This window comes from Ctenocephalides felis, unplaced genomic scaffold (assembly GCF_003426905.1).
Source record: "Ctenocephalides felis isolate EL2017-DRISC unplaced genomic scaffold, ASM342690v1 CF-g0.4_SCAFFOLD_03573, whole genome shotgun sequence".
Taxonomy (NCBI): domain Eukaryota; kingdom Metazoa; phylum Arthropoda; class Insecta; order Siphonaptera; family Pulicidae; genus Ctenocephalides; species Ctenocephalides felis.
The window spans coordinates 31,347-53,502 of NW_020539727.1; the positions used below are offsets into that span (position 1 = coordinate 31,347).

General features: G+C 29.4%; 1 protein-coding gene across 1 annotated transcript in view; it reads right to left on the bottom strand.

Moving 5' to 3' along the window:
* Nucleotides 1-21,764, bottom strand: part of LOC113389254 (zinc finger protein 525-like) — a 22,896-nt gene extending 1,132 nt beyond the window's left edge. The window contains exon 1 of the mRNA XM_026626308.1: nucleotides 21,050-21,764. Coding sequence (XP_026482093.1) covers nucleotides 21,050-21,764 — 715 coding nt within the window. The remainder of the gene's footprint in view (nucleotides 1-21,049) is intronic.
* Between the last annotated feature and the right edge of the window lie 392 nt (nucleotides 21,765-22,156).

The following is a 22,156-nucleotide window of genomic DNA, read 5'->3' on the forward strand; positions in this document are numbered from 1 at the left end:
ACAAACAACGCAACTTTGACCTAAAATGATTCAATAATTGGAGATTGTCAAATTCTGACCACTCCACTTCTTCATTTTCATTATTTTCAGAATCTCTGGAAATAATCGGTAAAACTCTACGTCTTCTAGGATAAAAAAAATCTTCATCCACATACACTACCAAAATCAGTAATATCAAAATCACTTCCAATTTGTGATAAAATATTGGCGCAAACTTTACTATCGCTATCCGATGCCATTATTTCATTATTGCAAATAACAATGTAAAAAAGAGTTGAACTATACAAATCTGACTAATAACTAAAATATTTGATTATAAAATATATATTGAACCCTTTTATTGTTGTAAATTCTGCATATTTATCTACAAAACAAATTGCGAGTAGCTTGAATGAAAGAAACTTGAAGATAAAACATATTGTTTCTTATCCTTATTCTTATTCTAAAAGTCTTTCAATACGTAAATCAATTGAATCTAGAGAAAAGTATGAGCTATTCTTTCAATATCATATGCAAACCGATCAGATAAAAGTATTTTGACTCGCTTTTAAAGTTAGTCTATTCAAAGCGTAATAATACCTTGCCCGCCGATAAGCAACAGTCCTCGCAGAGCGTAATTTTACGGGGCCCGCCTATAGTGTGCTAACAGTAACTAACTCTAATAACAACTAAATCTAATAAAGCACAGTGGTAAAATTCAAATATTCAAATATTCAAATATTCAAATATTCAAATGGATATTATCTATGGATGATTAACGTGCAGTTGGTTCTGACTATTATTAATTAAGTTAATTGTATTGATGGTGCACTATTGAGTCTATTGAAAAATAACCATGTAAGTATTAAAACATAGAAGTGTTTCATAGTGAATTCATCAAGCAGGAAACTACAATGAATAAAATGAGCTAATATTACAGCCTGCAACACATTGTGTTAATATTACAGCCCAATTTTGACGAAGACAAAAACATGCTCCAATATTTTCAGGCAATGAACTTTAGAAATAAAAAAGAAGCCATGTGCTGCAAGAAAGTTTTAAATAAGAAGTGATTATTTTCGAATGAATTTCTTCGATACCATCAGATTGCACGATACCATTTAAGAGGTAACAGTATTTGCGATGACTATCACCAAGGCTCAGGGACAAACAATGCCCGTTTTTGGACTTGAATTAGAAAATCAATGTTTTTTGCACAGGTAATTATATGTTGACCAAAGAAGATTTGGTCCAAAATATTGTGCATCAATTAGTTTTAAGCTAGATTTATAAAAGCATTCATTATTGAGTAATAATAATGGAATGGGAATATGTGATACAGCTATATGAAACAAGTAAATAATTGAAATTAGAATAATGTATGCATAAATAAGTAAGCATAATGTATGTAATATAATAAATTAATCATATCGTATATATTTTTATATACCGTAATATTCAAGTTTAGAAAAATATTATGCAGTCAATTGTATGTTTGCATAATGGTATTTATGAAATATATATATGTTGAAAGTTTATAGGTGGTGGTTTTTTAAATTAATAGTAAATTTGTTTAGAATATTATATATTATAATTCTTTGTAATTTGTAATTTCTTTGTAATATTTAAATATATATATCTATATATATATATATATATATATAATATATATATATATTTATATATATATATATATATATATCACTGGTTAAAAATTGAAAAAAAAGATACTAATAGAAAATCTTCACAATCAACTTAAATCGAATACATTATAAGTAAAAGCATCGCTTGATTACTTATAATAACTTTCATAAATTTTTTCTAAACTTTAATTTATCGTTTAATTTTTTTATTAATATACATTTTAAGGAAATTTTTATCAATAGTATTGATCCAGGTTGATCCATGTTGTTGTTGTTCAAATAATAACTATAATTTTCACTGCAAAGGGGCAACATATTTTTGATGGCAAAACAACGTTTGCCGGGTCAGCTAGATATATATATATATATATATATATATATATATATATACAGTAGAATCCGCTTAGTATAACATCGAAGGGACGCCGAAATTTCGTCATACTAACCGGTCGTCATTAAAAGCGTACTGAAGAAAAACTTTTTAATATGCAAATATGTTACATGTTTTAGTAATACTTAACTGTCCAGAAAAGCCTATACAAACGTTTTAATTAAAAATAAAAATAACACATTAAAATTTAATATAAAATAAAATTGACATAGGGTAGGGCGAAGCACAACGGTCCAATTTGACTTACGGTAATTATACCTTCTAAACCCAATGAACAACACATAACATACATCAAAGAAGCATCTATCGATCTATGTTCAGAAAAACTTACATACATACGTACATAATTCCTAATTATATAAATATTGTATTTTTTACTATTTTTTAAACATTTGGTATCTGACCCATTTTACCTCACATACGGGGTAATGTGGAACAACCAGGGGGCAAACAGATGCAATTTCTTCTATAAATTTTAAAGGCATTTTACGCTACATTATTGAACCAATGCGAAATGTTAATTCTGTGGGTACATTTGTTACAAAGACAACACAGTATATTACATTGATCTGCTATTGGTCGGAAATGGTTATTACATTGATCTGCTGGTCCTTTTTATCGCATTCATGTGCTGCTTATCTTCTGATTGCGAAGTCATAAAAATAAAGGTGATGGCTGGTTATGAATTTATACATTTTTCACCCTCTACTATCAAATATAATTGTTAAAAAAATAATTTTATTTGTTTATGAGATATCCGTGGTGGGCCATTAATAATTAGTCTACCTTACCCATAAACATACAAATGTGTTTTTTTAATGCAAGTAATCAGTAATTTTTGATTGATTTCTTTACATAATTTTATTGTAAAAACAGTCCCTGGTGCTATTGTGCACAAAAGACATAGCAATTGCTTTCGTAGACTTGGCCACATCATGTAAAATCATGTCGGTCATTATAATTGGACATATTTTTTTGCAAAAATGGGTCATTATAAGCGACATGTCAATGTAAGCGATGTCAATATATCCGAATAGACTGCTGTTTTTTTAAGGAATTTTATATGGAAACCAAATTCCTAGTGCAATTACGTCATATTAAGCGATTGTCAATATATCCGGCGTCATACTAATCGGATTCTACTGTAATTACTAAATATATTTGTTACTAAAAATAGACACCATTATGTTTCTTTAAATGAAAATACTCAACAAATATAGTTCGTTACTATTTTTATTTGATTTCATTTTCTTTTTTCATTTCTTTTTATGATTTCATTAGATTTACTATGATTTTTCCCACTTGCTTCCCCACTATTTTTTTCTCACAATAAAATGTGCGACTTGTTATTTTTTTTATCTGTTCGATTCTCTATATTTGCATACGGAATTCATAAATTTTTACACCTGTGTTTGCGCACTTTTTTTTCAACAGGACAATTGTCCGAGACTACAAAGTCAGAAACTATAAGATAAGATAGTTTTGAGAATAATAACTATAATAATAATAATAATAATACCGTCTGGCTGTCTGAAATAAAAATAAAAACGACATTTGTATTTTATTACGTCTGGGCGGAATTTTACTCATAAGGAGAACCTGTGCATTGCTCGTCTGGAATTTTGATGGAACCGAACTGACAGGGTAAAATATTAGAGTCCTATGAAAACTGCTATCTAGTGAGTGTAGCAGCGTGGCCTACTGGTTAAGGCCACATCATCCTAAATATTGCGGCTATGTTCGCGTTTTCATTTCATATGTATAATTGCATGAGTAAATAATATTGAAATTAATGAAAGTTATTGTTAACTTCCTGTAGGGTGAGTTATAGTAATCGTAAAATTTTTATATATCTTTACGTTTCAGAGGTTTCTGAACATTTTGGCATACCTTAGAAAAAATGGATGTATGTGTGTGTGCGGATACAAATTTTCGTCGACAATTTCGGGAACACGGTTCAACCGATTTCGATTATTCAAAAAACATTCGATTGCTGTTGATAAGGAGAGCTGATTAGTTTTTGGCATACGTAGGTCTAGCCGTTTTGAAGATACGGGGCAAAAAGTGCCACAAACAGTAACTCAGTTTTTAAGATAACGGAGCGTCCAACGGACCAATTATTAATATTATTATTATATTATATGAATACATCTAAATCTTTATTTTTATTTTATCAAATGAATAATTAGCAATTTATTTCTGTAAGTGTTACGAGCGGCGTTAAAATTCAATTTGAGAAATTTATTTATAAATAATGTGTGTGAAGCATTCTGGTTAAATTTAAATCGTGAGATCCGTGCCAACATTCCTCAGAGATCGAAATAGAACCGAAACGTATGTGAGGAACATAAAAGAAATCTCCGCGACGAAATATTTATAGAAAGGAATTTTTAACTTCCCGTAGGGCAAGTTATAGTAATCGCAAAAAAATCGAAAATGAAAATTTTTATATATCTTTACGTTTCAGAGGTTTCTGAACATTTTGGCATACCTTAGAAAAATGGATGTATGTGTGTGTGTGTGTGTGTGTATGTGTGTGTGTATGTATGTATGTATGTGTGTGTATGTATGTGCGGATACAAATTTTCGTCGACGATTTCGGGAACACGGATCAACCGATTTGAATAATTCAAAAAACATTCGATCCGTATTGATAAGGAGACGTGCTGATTAGTTTTTGGTAAAGGCAGGTCAAGCCGTTCCGAAGATACGGGGCAAAAAGTTCCGAAAACGGTAACTCAATTTTAAGAGAACGGAGCGTCCGATTTTAATAATTTAAAAAACATTTTATTTGTATTGGCAAGGTGATGAATCGATACAACTTTCATGAAGGTAGGTCCAGCGGTTTCGGAGATATAGAGGAAAAAGTAAAAAAATGAGCCATTTGGCGGTCAAAAATGATCATTAGACATATGCACATCAAATTATCAGACATTTTATAGAGATTTTAACAATAAGTATACATTTTGTTAACATTCCTATCGGTTCCGTACCAATGCTTATGCGTTAGACAGCGACGCGGCGCTTACGCGCTTTATATTTTGTCCCTATGTAGTTAAAGCAGTACGATTGCTTTGAAAAAAAAGTTCAGATCTTCCACAATATGTCAAAATAAAGAAAAAAAAATTTTTTCAAAAAAAAAAATTTTTTTTTAAAAATTCTTTTTTTTCAAAAAAAAACTAATTTTTGTCCAATTTATAGTTTCTCAAAAATCTTATTTTTTCAAAGTAATTCTTTTCAAAAATGTTAATCGTTTAAAAAAAAAATAATAATTTTTGGTACGGGAAGTTCCAGCAATTTGCCTTAAGGCACGATGCCCTAATTGCCTTAAGACAGAATTCCACTTACAGCTAGTTAATAAGTAATTTATATATATATATTTTAAAGTTATCATCTGCAGCATCGAGCATTTATGGACATACATAACCTGATGCTTAATTGCTTACATACCAAGGACCTACTACATCAGCACTAGGCTAAAGCACTAACGACTATATATATTAGGGTGGTCCTTAAAATGGTCATTTTCGAATTTCCTTGCTCCCAGGGGCTCAAATGGTTCCAAATAGATAAAAAACAATTCTCTGAAAGTTTTAGCTCTTAATATTAACGTTTAGATAGAGCGCAATTCAATCAAAGTTTTGTATGGAAATAGCATGAAAAAATTTTCAAAAATTTTAAAAATGTTTTTTAGATGTAATTTAGCAAACAAATGAATGAATAAAACTCATTCATTTGTCGCTAAGTTATACCTAAAACATTTTTTTTAAATTTTCAAATTTTTTACCATGCTCTTTCCATACAAACTTTGATTGAATTGCGCTCTATCTAAACGTTAATATTAAGAGCTAAAACTTTCAGAGAATTGTTTTTTATCTATTTGGAACCATTTGAGCCCCTGGGAGCAAGGAAATTCGAAAATGACCTTTTTAAGGACCACCCTAATATATATATATATATATATATATATATATATATATATATATAATATATAGAATATGTTTTCAATTGGAAATAGTATTTGAGAACTTCAATTGATTATACGTTTCGACACTTGAAGTGTGTCATCAATCAGCAGATTAAACCAGGACAGAAACAAAAGTTATTAATAATTAAATTAAATAAAGTCAAATTTAGTTTTGATTGTGATCTGACATGCCTTGAAGGCATTATGTCCTCTTTTAGATTTTGATTTAAATTATTAGTTATATGTTGTTTTATCTTATTAAAGTTTTAAAAACAATTTTTTAAAACTACTTTTAATATTTTTTGTTTTTGTCCAGGTTGGATTTGCTGAATGATGACACACATCAAGTGTCTAAACGAATAATTAACTAGTTGAAAGTGTCATTTAGCCCTAAAGGCAAGTTGCATGAACTTTCTGAAATGTGTGATAATTAACTCAATCAACCGAAATTGAGATTTAAATATTTAAATAAAATTTTCAGCTGCACGACTACGTACATCATGTACATAGCACCTGATATTATTTAATGATTTAAATTGATGGTAACATTTTTACATAACTAGAGCAGGTTTGTAGACTTATTGTAAAGTAGGCTTATTTTTCCGCTGATTCAAAAAAAAATTTTTTTTGATATCAAACTTTTTGACTCATCACATCAGAAAACGGCATTTTGACACAAATGTTTTTCAAATTTTGATGAATTTTTAAAATTAAATAACTTGGGCCATCAAATTTATCACGTCTATCAACATAAAAAACTTCATAAAAAAATTCAACACTTACCTTTCGTGCAAAAAACACGAATCCTTAATCAATTTACTTAAATGGCTTTTAAATTTAAAAAAATGTATATGCATATGTGTCTGTCTTCGCGTTGAGCAGTCATTACTGATAATATAGAGAAAGTTTTTTTAACAGTTTATTTACTGAATGATTTTTTTTGAGAATTTGCCAAAAGTTGTGATTTTATTTTTTTTGGCAGCGATTCCTCGCTCGTAAATCACTTTTCCGTTGTTTCACGATTCTTTGGACGTTTCGTTTTCGGTTTAAGGTCAAGTTCATTGATTTCACATTAGATACAAATAAATGGTTGAATGAACTATATTTGTAAACGTAAACATAAACACGTATTTATTTCATGTTTACGTTTAGTGAACGGAATGCATTTGGCAAATCTTAATAAGATGCCAAAGTTGTACTACAAACCAACAGAATAAGCATTTATTTTATTTTAAAAGAAACTAGTGGGGCGCATGGCATCGTGCCTTAAGGCAAATTGCTGGAACTTCCCGTACCGTGATTAAAAATTCGAGGAATGAATATAATCAATAATTGTTTTAAATAATTTCTAATAGATTATTTATTATAAATACATACTGTACAAACAACTTTTTTATATGCTTACGAGAAATTTCTTTAATTTTTTTAAAATTTGATCTATTTGATAATTTTGAAATTTAAAGAAAAATCGAGTCGAATTAATTTTTCTAGAACTTGGAAATTTTTGAAAATGTCCGATTTTTTTTGAAAATTTCGAAATATTCTCAAATTTTTGTAAGAAATTGTTTTTATTAAATTTTAATGTTTTTTACATTCTTCGAGATTTAGATATTTTTTTTCTAAATGATGAAAAATTCCAAAAATTTGAGTTTTCTGAAAATTTAGTTTTTTTTTTAAATTTTCGAAACAACGAATTTTTTTGTAAAACCATTTTTTGTACACCGTCTATACAAGCAAGAGCTTTTTTGAATTAATCTAATCGATTGATCCGTTCTCTCAAAAACTGCATGACCATTTTTACACCCTTTGCGCTCCATTCCAGCGGAACGGCAGGGTGTGCTTTTTGCAAAAACGCCTCGCGATCGAGTACAGAATGTTTGTTCAATAATACAAATCGGTTATTCCATACTGTCGCAAATGTCGAGGACATTTGTTTGAACTATATACATGAAATTCAAAAATAAAAATCTTGGTACGAAAGCCAAAAAAATTGACACAATATGTGTACACAATAAAATCTCTATAAAATATCAGATAATTTGATGTCCATATGTCTAGTGAACATTTTTACAGTCTAAGCTCACTGTTGAAAATAAGTCGCTGCTATATAAATTAATTATCAAACCAATCTGGACCTACGGAATTGAGCTCTGGGGATGTGCTTACAAATCTAATATATAATGCAGAGAACTCAGTCAAAAATTTTACGTACAATTCTTAATTCTCCATGGTACGTAACAAATGAAACCATTCACAGCGACCTCAAGATGAAAACGGTGCATTTAACTTTCCAAGACTTCAAGGAAAAATACAAACGCAAACTGGACTCACATTCGAACCCATCTATAGTTGAAATTACTAAACCTTATGGTACAAGGAGATTGAAACGACAATGGCCTTTAGACTTAGTCTTAGATTAGGTCTAATATAATATTATTATAGTAATTGTTAAACTGAGAAGATCTCATTAGAGCTCTTCTTAGGCATCGCTCTTACATTGTCATTTTAGCTCATAGGAATCTTTATGTATTTCTGATTGCTAAATAAAACGAGTTAAAAAAAATTACATTAAAAATGCCAAAAACTAATCAGCACTTTTCATTATCAATACGAATCAAATGTTTTTTAAATTATTCAAATCAGTTATTCCATACTGTCGAAAATGTCGAGAACATTTATTTGAACCATATATGTGAAATTTAAAATTAAAAATCTTGGTACGGAACCCAAAAAAAATTACACAAAATGTTTACATATTATTAAAAATCTATAAAATATCTGATAATTTGATGTACCAATGGTGTCCAATGAACATTTTTGACCGCCAAATGGCATTTTTTTGAACTTATTTTTATTGAAAATCCATAAATAAAAAATCTGATGTTATGCATCTTCGACGCCGATGGTTTACAGGTTATTAAAGAAGTAGGATGGAGGGCTATGAATAATAACTAGAACTTCGGCCATAAGGTTAAATTATGCTTATCAAATCTACTTGGAGATAAGGTTATACAAAAAAGTCGAACTTATAACACCTGTGAACAAACTATATTTCGAAACATCCAGGTTTGAATTATTAAATGACTTCGCACTCGACTGCACAAATACAATTCCTTCGCTCCCCTTATTCCCATAACCTCAAAATGTGAAGCCGAATTTAAATCCCCTCCGCCCCCCTAGGGCTCCGGATATTAATTAAAACGTTAGAATGTCCATAAAAGCGATTCCCACCATGTCCATTAAATTTTTCTCATTGTATTGTTTCATCGTGAGCAAAACAAATGAAGCGACAATTTACGGAGAAGTAGTATCAAGAAAAGGGCGTAAAGCGAAGGTCTTGGCGAATCTGAGATCTAAGGTCTCGGCGGAGAGCAGGATAGACACAATAATATTAAGACAGATGGATAGAAATAGATGGATGTGATGGCGTCACAAGGATATAATGGAGTCATAGACAGATGAAATGAAGTCCCACATAGTTGGAAATTAAGCCCCAAATAAATATACAATACTAGCTGACCCGGCAAACGTTTTGCTAAGTAAGGTATATTCTAAACAATTTCTAGAGAATCAAAAAAATTAATACTTTAAGTGTATGAGGATGTGTTGTTTGAATGCTATAAACACCATTAGTTTGTCTACATTTTATCAATACAATCAAACTGAAAGTTTTATAAACTTTCTATAGAAAACATGGTATAATCCAATCCAAGTCATTTTTGGTTTTTTGACTTATTGATTACGTTTCAAGTTTTTCAGATTCTTTTTTGATTCAGGATTTTATGTATAATTGTAAATAATACTACTGAGCTTATACAAAATTTTCAAATTTCTGCGAGGAGAGAGGAGAGATAGAAAAAAATTAAGCATTTCTTCTTTGACCTGCTTTTTGAAAAGTTTCAGGTAACATTCGATGAATTGAAGTAAATTTAATAAAAAGTATATATGTAGAGCAGAGCGAAGCACAAAGGTCCAATTTAACTTTGAGTAAATATAAACTATATTATGAAAAGCAAACCAATTATGTCAAAACAAATAACACAATTCAAACGAACAATTATCGGACTACGTTCAGTAAAACTGTCAGCTACTTTATCACTGCAGAAACGTGCTTTTTTATGTCTTTCAAAAATTTGTTATCTAGACCTTTTTACTCTATAGGCGGAGTACTTTGGAACGGCCAGGTGGCAATAAGGTTTAATGTCTTATTTTAATTTTAAAGGTCTTCTACAGAATAATTCCACTTTTAACTAATGCTAAAAAACTACCAACGGAAGAAAATACTTTTATTATGGATTTTCAAAGATTACAGTTTATCTCCAGATAGCAAAGTCATAAGAATCAAGGTTATAGCTGGTTATACATCTTTTTCCCTCTACTTTTCAATTCCTTGTTAAACAATGCTTAACTTTACTGGTTTTTGACACATCGCTGGTGGACCTTTTTAACCCCGGACCATCATATATTACTATCTATTCCTCGATAAATTCTGCAAAATTATAAATGGAAAAATTTTTCGGCAAAATGTCCCTTTGGTCGATACCAAATTTAGCTTTTGAATTTGAATAACATAAATAAAAAATAATATAATCTAGAAAATGTTTTATAAATAAAAATGAGTATATAATTGTAAGAATGAGATCTATCAGAGCACCGTGTTTGAGAAAAATATGCCAAAAATTGCATTTTCATATTAACATTTAAAAAAAGTTGATATTTAGTTTCTAGTAACACTTGCGGCCCGTTTACTAACGTTTTTGTATATAAACAAAACAACTTACCACAATTTAATCATAATTAAATAATATTTACGTAAAACATCCTATTAAATGTAATTGAACATCATCTGTCAAAATCGTTTGACATTCTAGTGATGTGCCGACTCGAAAATTTCCTGATTCGAGTGATTCGAATCAGAAAAAACCTGATTCGAATCATGATTCGAATCAATTCGAATCAAGTTCATATATGAACAATTATAATTTAAGAGAAGAAATAATATAATTTTAATAATTTTATAAGTGAAGTAATTAGTAATCAATTAATTCCAAAAAGTGCAGAGATGAATACATTTATACTATATATATAATAATAAACTAGCTACAAATATAACTAATCTTTCAAGTGAATTTACAGTAAAATATAACCAAACACTTCTCTATCACTAAAGCATATAAAACAATATTCTTAATCTTACGTTGAACGAATGCATGTGTATATTATTGATTGTTTAGAACTAATCTAAACAGGGAGCTGAATCTAACGTCTTACGAATGACTTAAAATTCAATCCACTACTGTAAAGATTGATATTATTTCATTTGTGTGAATTTGCCATTACTTGCATAATTAAAATATAATAATTTTGTATGTGTATAAAACTCGTTGTGTAGTTTATTTTGATAATAATTAAAATCTAAATCGCGTATTTATTATCTAAATGAGTTTTTGATATTTCATGAACAAATTTGCTCTCAGCGCTTAGTCAAAAATAAACAAACACTCAAGACCCATACGCACTGCATCTCCATAAGTCGATACGCTAAACACGGACACATGTTTCGAACTCAAGTCGGTATGATTCAGTTTGAGTATGAACTCGGATAAATTCATACCGACTTGAAGTCGGGATAAGTCGGTTTGAGTCATAGGAACTCGAATCAATTCATAACGACTTGAAGTCGTTATAAGTCGGTTTGAGTCATAGGAACTCGAATTAATTCATAACGACTTGAAGTCGGGATAAGTCGGTTTGAGTCATAGGAACTCGAATTAATTCATAACGACTTGAAGTCGGGATAAGTCGGTTTGAGTCATAGGAACTCGAATCAATTCATATCGACTTGAATGCGGTTAAAGTCATATAAATTGGAGTCGGGTGATACATTTAAGCGTATTAAAGGCGGGTGACTCGCATGATTTAAATCAAGATTTATTTTTCATATTTATTATTATTATTTTTTATATTTATTATTATTATTATTTATATTATTATAATATTGAATTAAATTAAAACATTTTTTTTATATTTATGAAAATTTGTGTTCACACATGTTTTATCACAGTAAATATTTCGCGGCTTGATACGAGTTGATTCGAATCAAGTAAAATCTGATTCGAATCAAGTCGTTAAAGGCTTGATTCGAATGATTCGAATCACTTGATTCGACTTGGCACATCACTACATTTCACGTATTAGCCACCGTCTATTGTTTTATTCAAATTACGCTTCTACAAAAATTTTCAAATTAAAAATGTAAAGTTTCTACGCGATTTTGGAATAATATCTCACCTTTTGGACTTTCTCTGGATTGGCACGAATTTTTCAAGACTAAGACAGGCCCAATCGGTTGAACCGTTTTCGAGTTTTACTTAGACATTTGAAAGAGAGCTCCATTTTTATATATAAGATATAATGGAGGGAGATAATGGAGATTCATGGTATAATGTATATACATGGATAATATGGAGATACACAGACCTATGTCTCTTATAGAGTCCCAGGGACATAATGGCGAAACGGGGTAAATAGTTAGTATATAATGCACATTTGCGTAGCTATAATGGCACATATGTATAAATAAATACATATGCTATAATGGACACATATGTATAAAATAGATACAATTTTTCATTCACATTTTCGCGCGCCACGGATCGAGCGATTTAAATTATTCAAAGAACATTCGATTTTTATTGATAGGGAGAAGAGCTGATTAGTTTTTGGCTAAGGCAGGTCCAGCCGTTTCGGAGATATGGAGCAAAGAGTGCAGAAAATAGAAATCGACTTTTTGAGAGAACGGAGTATTCGATTTGAATGATCTAAAAAACATGCAATTAGTAGTGATTGAGAGAAGTGTTTATTAGTTTTTGGCAAAGGCAGGCCCAACCATTTCGAAGATCCGGAGCTAAATATGTAAAAAATGGCAGTTTTTGAGAGAACTAAGCGTCCGATTTAAATGATTCAAAGAACTTTCTGCTTGTCTTAACAAAATAATTAATTTTGGAAAAAAAATTTGTTTCAACTTTTTTTTTTTTAATTTTTTGTATATCGAAAATAATTCAGATTTTATTTTTAATTCTGACTATAGTTCTAATATACTTTACAAATAATTTCAACTTTGAAATTCAGTTTATATAATTCTTACAATATTACAATATTTATAATAATCATTTTGAAAATATTTAATATTCCTCGAACATTTCGTTACGGTACGGGAGGTTCCAGCAATTTGTCTTATGACCCGATGCCATACACCACTAGTTAATTTTAACAAACGTTAAAAAAACTATTGATTTTCTCAAACTTTGATGAATTTTTAAAATTAAACTACTTGTAAGGCCGCTATATTTCAGTAAGTTCTGTAAGAACATAATATATATCGCCAAAAAAGGTTCCATAAAAATCGGTTTAATTTTTTTTTTCAATAGTTAATTACAACAGAACGACTCGGTAGATTTTCACCTGAAACTAATCAGTATCATTCCCAACTAATATCTTTCGAACAGTTTTTGATTTTTTTAAATCGATTCGGTAGTATGAGCTTAAATGGGGATGAAAAGTGTAACACTTTTTTCCAAATTACAAAGTAACGTCTCGGCCGATCGCCGCACAAACCTGAGGAACGATAATCCTCATGGAGATACATCAAATGGCTTTTAAATTTTTGAAATCGGTTTAGTTGTTTTTGAGCAAACGTCGATGATAGGTCTAATTTTGACAAATGCCAGTAAGACGATACTAATTTTTGCAAACTTTGACGAATTTTTAGAGTTAAACGAGTTGTCGACTATGGTATCAACCCTTTAATAAAAAAAATATTAATAAAAATCGTCGAAAAAAAATTTTTTAACACTTTATTACAAGAAAACGTTTCTGAATTGTTTCAGAATTGCGGGCTAAAAAACGTGAACGACAAATTTTTCATTTTTCTGATATTTGTAAAGAAAAAGGCTTGGCCGATCCTCGCACAAAACTGACAAACAATAGTTCTCATCGTGATACCTCGAATGGTTTTTGAATTTTTGAAATCCGTCCAGCCGTTTTTGAGAAAACGTCGATAAACGGCAAAAAATCTGTTCACATACACACATACACACACACACACACATACATGCTTTTTCCAAATTTGTCTCATTCGATTCAGAATGGCTTGAAACGTCGAGAAAACATAAAATTAGCGAATCGGATTTTTTTATGAAAACATAAACTTATCCTAAATCCTAAAATATATTAAGAAAAAATAATTTTCTTTATTGTTATACGTTTTGACATTTTATGTGTGTCATCATATAGTAAGCACATGGTTAAAAGCATCAAACTTAAACATCTTAATAAAATTATATTTTTTTATGGAAATTAATACAAAACCAATTATGATTAGGAAAAGGAGAGTTACATTATTTAAATAAATACCGTAGGGTAAGTTATTGTAATGGGCCAAAAATCGAAATTGAAAATTTTTACATTTCTCGACGTTTTGAAGGTTTCTGAACATTTTGGCATACCTCAGAAAAAAAGGATGCGTGTGTGTGTATGTATGTATGGATACAATTTTTCGTCCACGTTTTCGGGCACACGGATCAACCGATTTGAACGGTTCAAAAAACATTCGATTCCTATTGATAGGAAGATGTGCTGATTAGTTTTTGGCAAAAGCAGGTTCAGCCGATTAGGAGATACGGAGCAAAGAGTACAGAAAATAGAAATCGAGTTCTTGAGAGATCGGAGCATCCGATCCGATGACGGGGAGAAGGGGTGATTAGTTTTTGGCAAAGACAGGTCTAGCGGTTTCGGAGATACAGAGCTAAATGTGCAAAAAATGGCAGTTTTTGAGAAAACTAAGCGTCCGATTTGTATGATTCCAAAAACTTTCTGCTTGTTTTAACAAAACAATTGATTTTGGAAAAAAAACTTTTGCTTCAAAATTTTTTTTTTAATTTTTTTTTTCAAAAAAAATTTTTTTGTATATCGAAATAATTCAGATTTTTATTTTAATTCTGTTCTAATATACTTTAAACAAATAATTTCAACTTTCCAATTTAATTTATATAATTCTTATAAATATTCGACGATGTTACAATATTATAAATATTGTATATATAAACTATTTTAAAACATTTAATATTCCTCGATCATTTCCTTACGATACGGGAAGTTCCAGCAATTTGCCTTAAGGCACGATGCCATACACCCCACTACTTTATATTTATATTTATGTACATATAAATTACAGAAAATTTGTATTAATACTTATTTGCACAAATACTGAGCATACATTCTGGTGCTCTAGTCGTTACACAATTGTTGTACAATTATTACATACAATCTTGTAACAGAACCAAATACAGTTTATGAAGCATCAATTTAAATATATAAATAGTATAATATTTTACCTTGCAAAGGGTGTCTGTTCCACATGATAAACATCCGAAATCGGTTCAGACTTAACAAGAGTCTTCACCCTGTCTTCACTTAATTCCAAAAATCCATCACCTGCCAATTTGATATGTTCCGGCAACATTTTCTTAATAATCAACAACACTTTATAAAAAAAACACTCACAATCACTATAAGTTTAAAATCAGCACCCAAGTTTTAAGAATTCACTCACTAAAAACTTTAAACACACACAAATAATATTCCATGATAAGTCTCGATATAGGTTAATGTAAACGAAAACACACGTGTAAATTAATTGAGAATTAGTTTTCCATATTTGTAAATTATTTAAGAATGTTTTTTATGGAAATAAATTATAATCCTGTAAGAAAGTTGCAAATGACAGAACGATTGTGCAGAAAAACGATAAATGAATGAGTGCACGGAGTCTTGCAGCGTAGAGAGAGAAGCTTAATGCGTTCCCCTCCATTTTGTTGCTTCTGGTGTTGCTCGGTTCGGGGACAGATGGCGGCAGTGATAGTGTTGGTAGCTGAGATAAATAAATTGGAGGGAAATTCAAATTTAAACTATTTGAAATTGGCATTTTGACTTAATGCAAGTTTTGTTTTTTTTGTTTTTAAAGATTTATTTATTTCATTTATATTAGATTATACATTCATATTTCTATACAATTTATATAATCATGTATAATTGTATAACTATCCTTAGATATAAATACATAAACTTATATTTAATACTAACTTATAAATAAATTTTTAATCATGGTGAAAATAATCACTAAAAACCATATTTACAATAATAATAACAAAAGAATACATATTACATATATGATTGGAAAATAGTCAAAAGACTAATAACATATGCTTTAGGAACAGTTTAAGAGTAATTTGATCCCTGTCATATTTTATACTTGATTATCTTTTTATTGATGATGGTAGCTTGTACTTATTGTACCAATATGTATTGTCATTCGATCCAATATTACATATATTAGGATTTAAGTTAAATAAACAATTAGTATAAAATCTTTCAGAGATAATTTTTATAAAATCTCTCACTAATGGTACATTAGTGGAATCATGTAAGAATTTTGTGCTAATATAATGCATATTTATTGGATTCCTTGCTTGACCTATAACAAATCTTAATGAAACATTTTGTACTGATTGCAGTTTCTTAATATTATGTTTGTTTGTCATACACCAAATAGGGGAAGCATATATCATTGCGGATCTAATTATTGCCATATAAATTCTTTTTTTTAATTTCAATATTAATAAAACTGTTATAATTTAGCAATGGGTATAATATGTATATAAAAATTTTTAATTTAATTATTTTATTACTAATGTGTTCATTGAAATTAAGTTACTTAATGCAAGTTCCATGAACTTCTGAAAATGTGTTATAACTGACTTAATAAACCGAAGTTGGAATTTAGATATTTAATTAAAATTTTTATCTCTTTATTTAGAAAATAAAGTTTTTGCTTTCAATTAAATCTAAACATTGCGATTTTAAATTGAGTTTTCTCAAACGCATTTGAATTTCCTGTAATTATATTAATCATAATGAAGACAGACACGTGTTTATATGTCCTGAAATTGGAATTTATTATTTGAAATTTTAATGAATTCACAAAGTTTAACTTATCACATCAAAAAGTAATTTTGACTGTAATATTTTTCAAAGCTTGATGCATTTTTAAAAATAAAGTACTTTCCGTATGGCGGTCTAATTTTAGTATGCTTTTTAGGACCATGATATCTGTCAATATAAAAAGTTTCTTCAAAAATAAAATTCTTTCAGCGGTCAATTACGAAGAAGCAGCTTAGCCAATCGTCACGACTCCCTGATAATATCTATTGAATAGTTCAATAGATATTATCAATAGTTCAATAGTTCAAGTCAATAGTATCTATTGAATTTTTCAAATGGACAATTTTTTTTACTTTTTTGCTATTTACAAAAAATTCGCCGATCGTCGCTCGCAACTGAGAAACACAAGTCTTTATTGAGTTTCATCGAGCGGCTTTTAAATTTTTGAAATCAGCCCAGCCGTTTTTGAGAAAACGTCGTCAAAAGGTCAAAAATCTGTTAACACAAACATACAAACTCGCGCATAGTATTTTCAAATTAGGTCTCATTCGATTCGGAATGCTTGAAACGTCGAGAAAACATAAAATTAGCAAATCGGGTTTTTGGATGAAAACTCCTTCGGGGACCTAATTAGTGGTGGCTGGAACCCGTAGCGTAATTGATAATTTTTAAAAGCTCAAAAAATAAAAATAACTTTTTTTTTTAGAATTTTGATTTTTTTAATATTTTTTAAATATTGAAAACATTTGAAAAGGTTGAATATGGAAAGTTTTTAATACCCATTCATATCGGTTGATTCAAATTACAAAATATCTGATTTGCGACCGCCAAATGGATCTCCGAAACCACCGGACCTGTCTTTGCAAACACTAAATCAATTCTTAATTATGTCAATACAAGTGAAAAGTTTAATGAATCATTCTAATCGGATGCTCCGATCTAGCAAACATAGAGATTCTATTCTATTCCGAAACAAATGGACCAACCAAAAACTAATCAGCACGTCTCACCATCAATAGGAATCGAATGATTTTTGAATAATTCAAATCGGTTGATCCTCCGATCCGATCGGAATCATCGGTGATCCCAAAAATGTCGACGAAAAATTGTATCAATACATACACACATACTAAACACGCACATTCATACATACATTTTTCTAAGGCATGCCAAAATGCTCAGAAAATCTGAAACGTAAGGATATGAAAACACTTTCATTTTCGATTCTTAAGCGATTACTATAACTTACCCTACAAGAAGTTAATTAGTGGTGATTGACTTAAAAAAATTAATTATTTTAATACTATGAAATTTTTAATACAACAGGCATAGTCGCCAAAGGATTGCACAACCCTCACAATCAGTGCAGTTTTTACCACTGAAAACGAACCTGAAGTCAAAATTGGAGGTCAAAGGGCAAAAAATTAAAAAAAACGACAAGAAGTCGTATATAGTAATTCTTCTACGTGATACACAAAACATTATAATTTCTGTGATTTCCTAGCTCTTTTTACCCCGAATAACTATTGAATATTCATTTAAATGATTAAGTTATTTTTGTAGAATACTGCAGTGGCCAGAAATTTTCACATAGTCAAATTGCAAATATGGTTACAGTTTACCTATGTAGAAAAGAGGCAAGATGCAAAAAATTACCTGGGTAGAAAATATTTTTGCAAATTACTGTTGAATTACAAAAAAGAACTGTATGGATCATTTAATTGAAACTCAATGGTCATTTAAAAGAAAAAAGGCCCGGAAACGACAAAAATTATAAGATTTCAATTACTAGGCAGATGAAATACTAAATCGAGTATTTTGTCGTTTTTTCATTTTTTCCAATTATTTGCCATTTGACCGTTTGTTACCTTTCGAATTTTTAAAATCTATTCAGAATTTTTAGCTAAAACTTGAATGAATAATTTTACACTTTTCTACTGATTCTAAAAAAACGACTAAATTGATTGTATCAAAAAATTAACCAACGCGAGTACTTATCAAGTTTAATAAAATGGCTTTTAAGGTTTTGAAATCAGTTCAGCCGTTTTTGAAAAAATGTCGATGAAAGGTATAATTTTGTCTCTCGTCAAAAGTGCGCTTCTCATTTTCTTGAACTTTGACGAATTTTTGAAAATAAACTGTTTATCAAATGGCCGTAATATTTTAATACTATGCACTTTAAGATCAGATAGCAGATCCATGAATATTATATTCATGAATCATAGTCATATATATATATAACATTATTGTCTAAGTCATTATCTCTATAGTCAAAAAATTTCAACATTTAATTATGAAGAAACGGTCTAGCCAATCTTTACCAAGAACTAATCAGAACAATTTCCAATTAATATCTTTCAAAAAGTTATCAATTTTTCAAAACCAATTCAGGATTGTAAGCTGAAACATGAGCAAAAATTTTACTGTGTAGTTTTTAAAAAATGTCAATATTATATTAATAAAATTGTACAAGTTTAAAAAAGATTGCAGAAATTGAAGTAAAACAATAACTAGCGGTGTATGGCATCGTCCATAATGCAAATTGCTGGAACTTCCCATACCGTAACAAAATGTTTGAATAATATTAAATGTTTTCAAATAGATTATTATAAATACTGTAACATTGTAGAATAATTATAAGAAATATCGAAACTAAATTATAAAGTTAAAATTATTTCATTAAAAAAGTATATAAGTGAGCTTTAGAACTTTAGCCAGAATTAAAATCAAAATCTAAATTAGTTTCGAAAAAAACATTTCTTGAAAAAAAAAATAATAATTTTTGGAAACAAAAAAATTTTGAAGTATTTCGTTTTTCCAAAAGCAATTATTTTTTCAAAACAAGCAGATTTTTTTAAAATCATTTAATTCAGATGCTTAGTTCTTTCAAAACTGCCATTTTTTGCAAAAAACTAAACACGACTTTTCCCCAACAAATAAGTCAACTCTTTGCTCAGTATCTCCGGAACGGTTGGACCTGCCTCTGCCAAAAACTAATCAGCATATCTCACTATCAATAGGAATCGAATGTTTTTTGAACCATTCAAATCGGTTCATCCGTGCGCCCGAAAACGTAAACACACATCATTTTTTTCTGAAGTATGCCAAAATGTTCAGAAACCCTTTAAACATGAAGATATGCATAAATTTTCGATTTCGATTTTTTGGCAATTACAATAAGTTATCCTATGGGAAGTAAATGAAGGGCATTTCTACTCTAAAAACAACAAATATTTAAGTTCACAAAGATTCGAAAAATGTATTTATAATCAACAGTGGTAAATACAAATTTAATAACAATATTTAATATGAATTATTATACTTATATTTATCTTATTAAACAATTACAAATTATGCATTAAGAATTCACTATATTTAGTAAATGAAAAGGATTATAAGATCGGATGATTTCACTGTAAATTCCAATTTCTTTATCAGTTTTCTTACATTATAACATCATAATCCAGTATGGGTCATTTCATGTCAATTTGATGTTCATTCATTTGTATGTTAATATACTTGTTAGATAAAAAGCTCACACTTAAAGCACTTATTATTATTAGATAATACACTTTCTCACTTTGAAAATTTAGGGAAAATTTTGAGAGAAAACTGAAAAAACGAAAGATATGAAAAGCCTGTCAACTGATTTCTAGTGCAGACATTAAGGACTTTGTCATGAATGCAAAATTCACACAGATTCACACACAAAGCAGAAGAAATTAATTTTATTTTTATGTATTATGTGGAAAAACGCGCTTAGTAAAGCGAACTTTTCTCATAAAGAACTTACTTCCAGAAGGAGTTAAGTGCGTTATACCACTGTATAAGGGTATTATTCTCCAGTGTGAATAATTTTATGTCGGTTCAAGCTGTACTTTGATGAGAATGTTTTATTGCATATTTCACAATTATAAGGATGTTCTCTAGTGTGAACCATTTTATGTCGGTTTAAATTTTGCTTTGTTGTGAATGTTTTATTGCATATTTCACAATTATAAGGATGTTCTCCAGTGTGAATCATTTTATGTAGCTTTAAGTATCCCTTTCTTGTGAATGTTTTATTACATATTTCACACTCATAAGGGTATTCTCTAATGTGAATAATTTCATGTCGGCTTAAGCTTTGCTTCAATGTAAATGCTTTATTGCATATTTCACAATTGTAAGGACGTTCTCCAGTGTGAATCACATTATGTAGGTATAGGTTTTGCCTTGTTGTGAATGTTTTATTGCATGTCTTACATTCATAAGAGCGTTCCCTAGTGTGAATCATTTTATGTCGGTTTAATTTTTGCTTTTCTTTAAATTTTTTATTGCATGTCTCACATTTATAAGGGCATTCTCCAGTGTGAATCATTCTATGTCTGTTTAATTTTGACTTTGTTGCAAATGTTTTATTGCATAATTCACAATTATAAGGATATTCCCCAGTGTGAATCATTTTATGTTGATTTAATGTTTGTTTTGTCGCTAATGTTTTATTGCATATTTCACATTCATGGCGTTTCAAATTATGGGTGTTTTTTTCTGGAACTCTTTCAAACGATTTGCTTGCATTACCCACTACAATATTTGAATTAAAGATTTCTTCATTTTGCTCATCAAACGTTTCTTGCTTTATTTCTTCCTCGATTATTACCTCAGATTTCAAAAATCGTTGTAGATATACTTGGTCGTTTTCTAGATAATTGTTATCGTAATCATCCAATTCTTGTTTCACTTGAAGATAATCTAGCGGTTCGATTTTAATTGTTGTGTTTGAATTTGTTTCTTCAGACATTTTCGACGTTTTTAAATAAATTTTATTGTAAATTAATTTAAAATACCTAAAAAAGTTAAGGTATAAATTAATTTAAATGTTTTGAATAAATAATGAATATAATGCATATTTATAATAGTTTTGTATAAATACAAAATAATTCGACACTTTGACATTTCTAATTAACTCTCACTACACATAAGAATGAGATCAGGTTGGATAACGTTGAAAATATTAATACCAACCGCGAGAGTATAGGCGGTAAAATATAAATTTACAAACTTCACTTTAGTAGAACAAAAATATTAATTGATCATCAGGATTTCAGGATTAAATAACTTTCAAAATAAATAATTATTTGTTGTTTATGTATAATTTTTACAATTTGACAAACGTGGAAATCTCCCGATTGA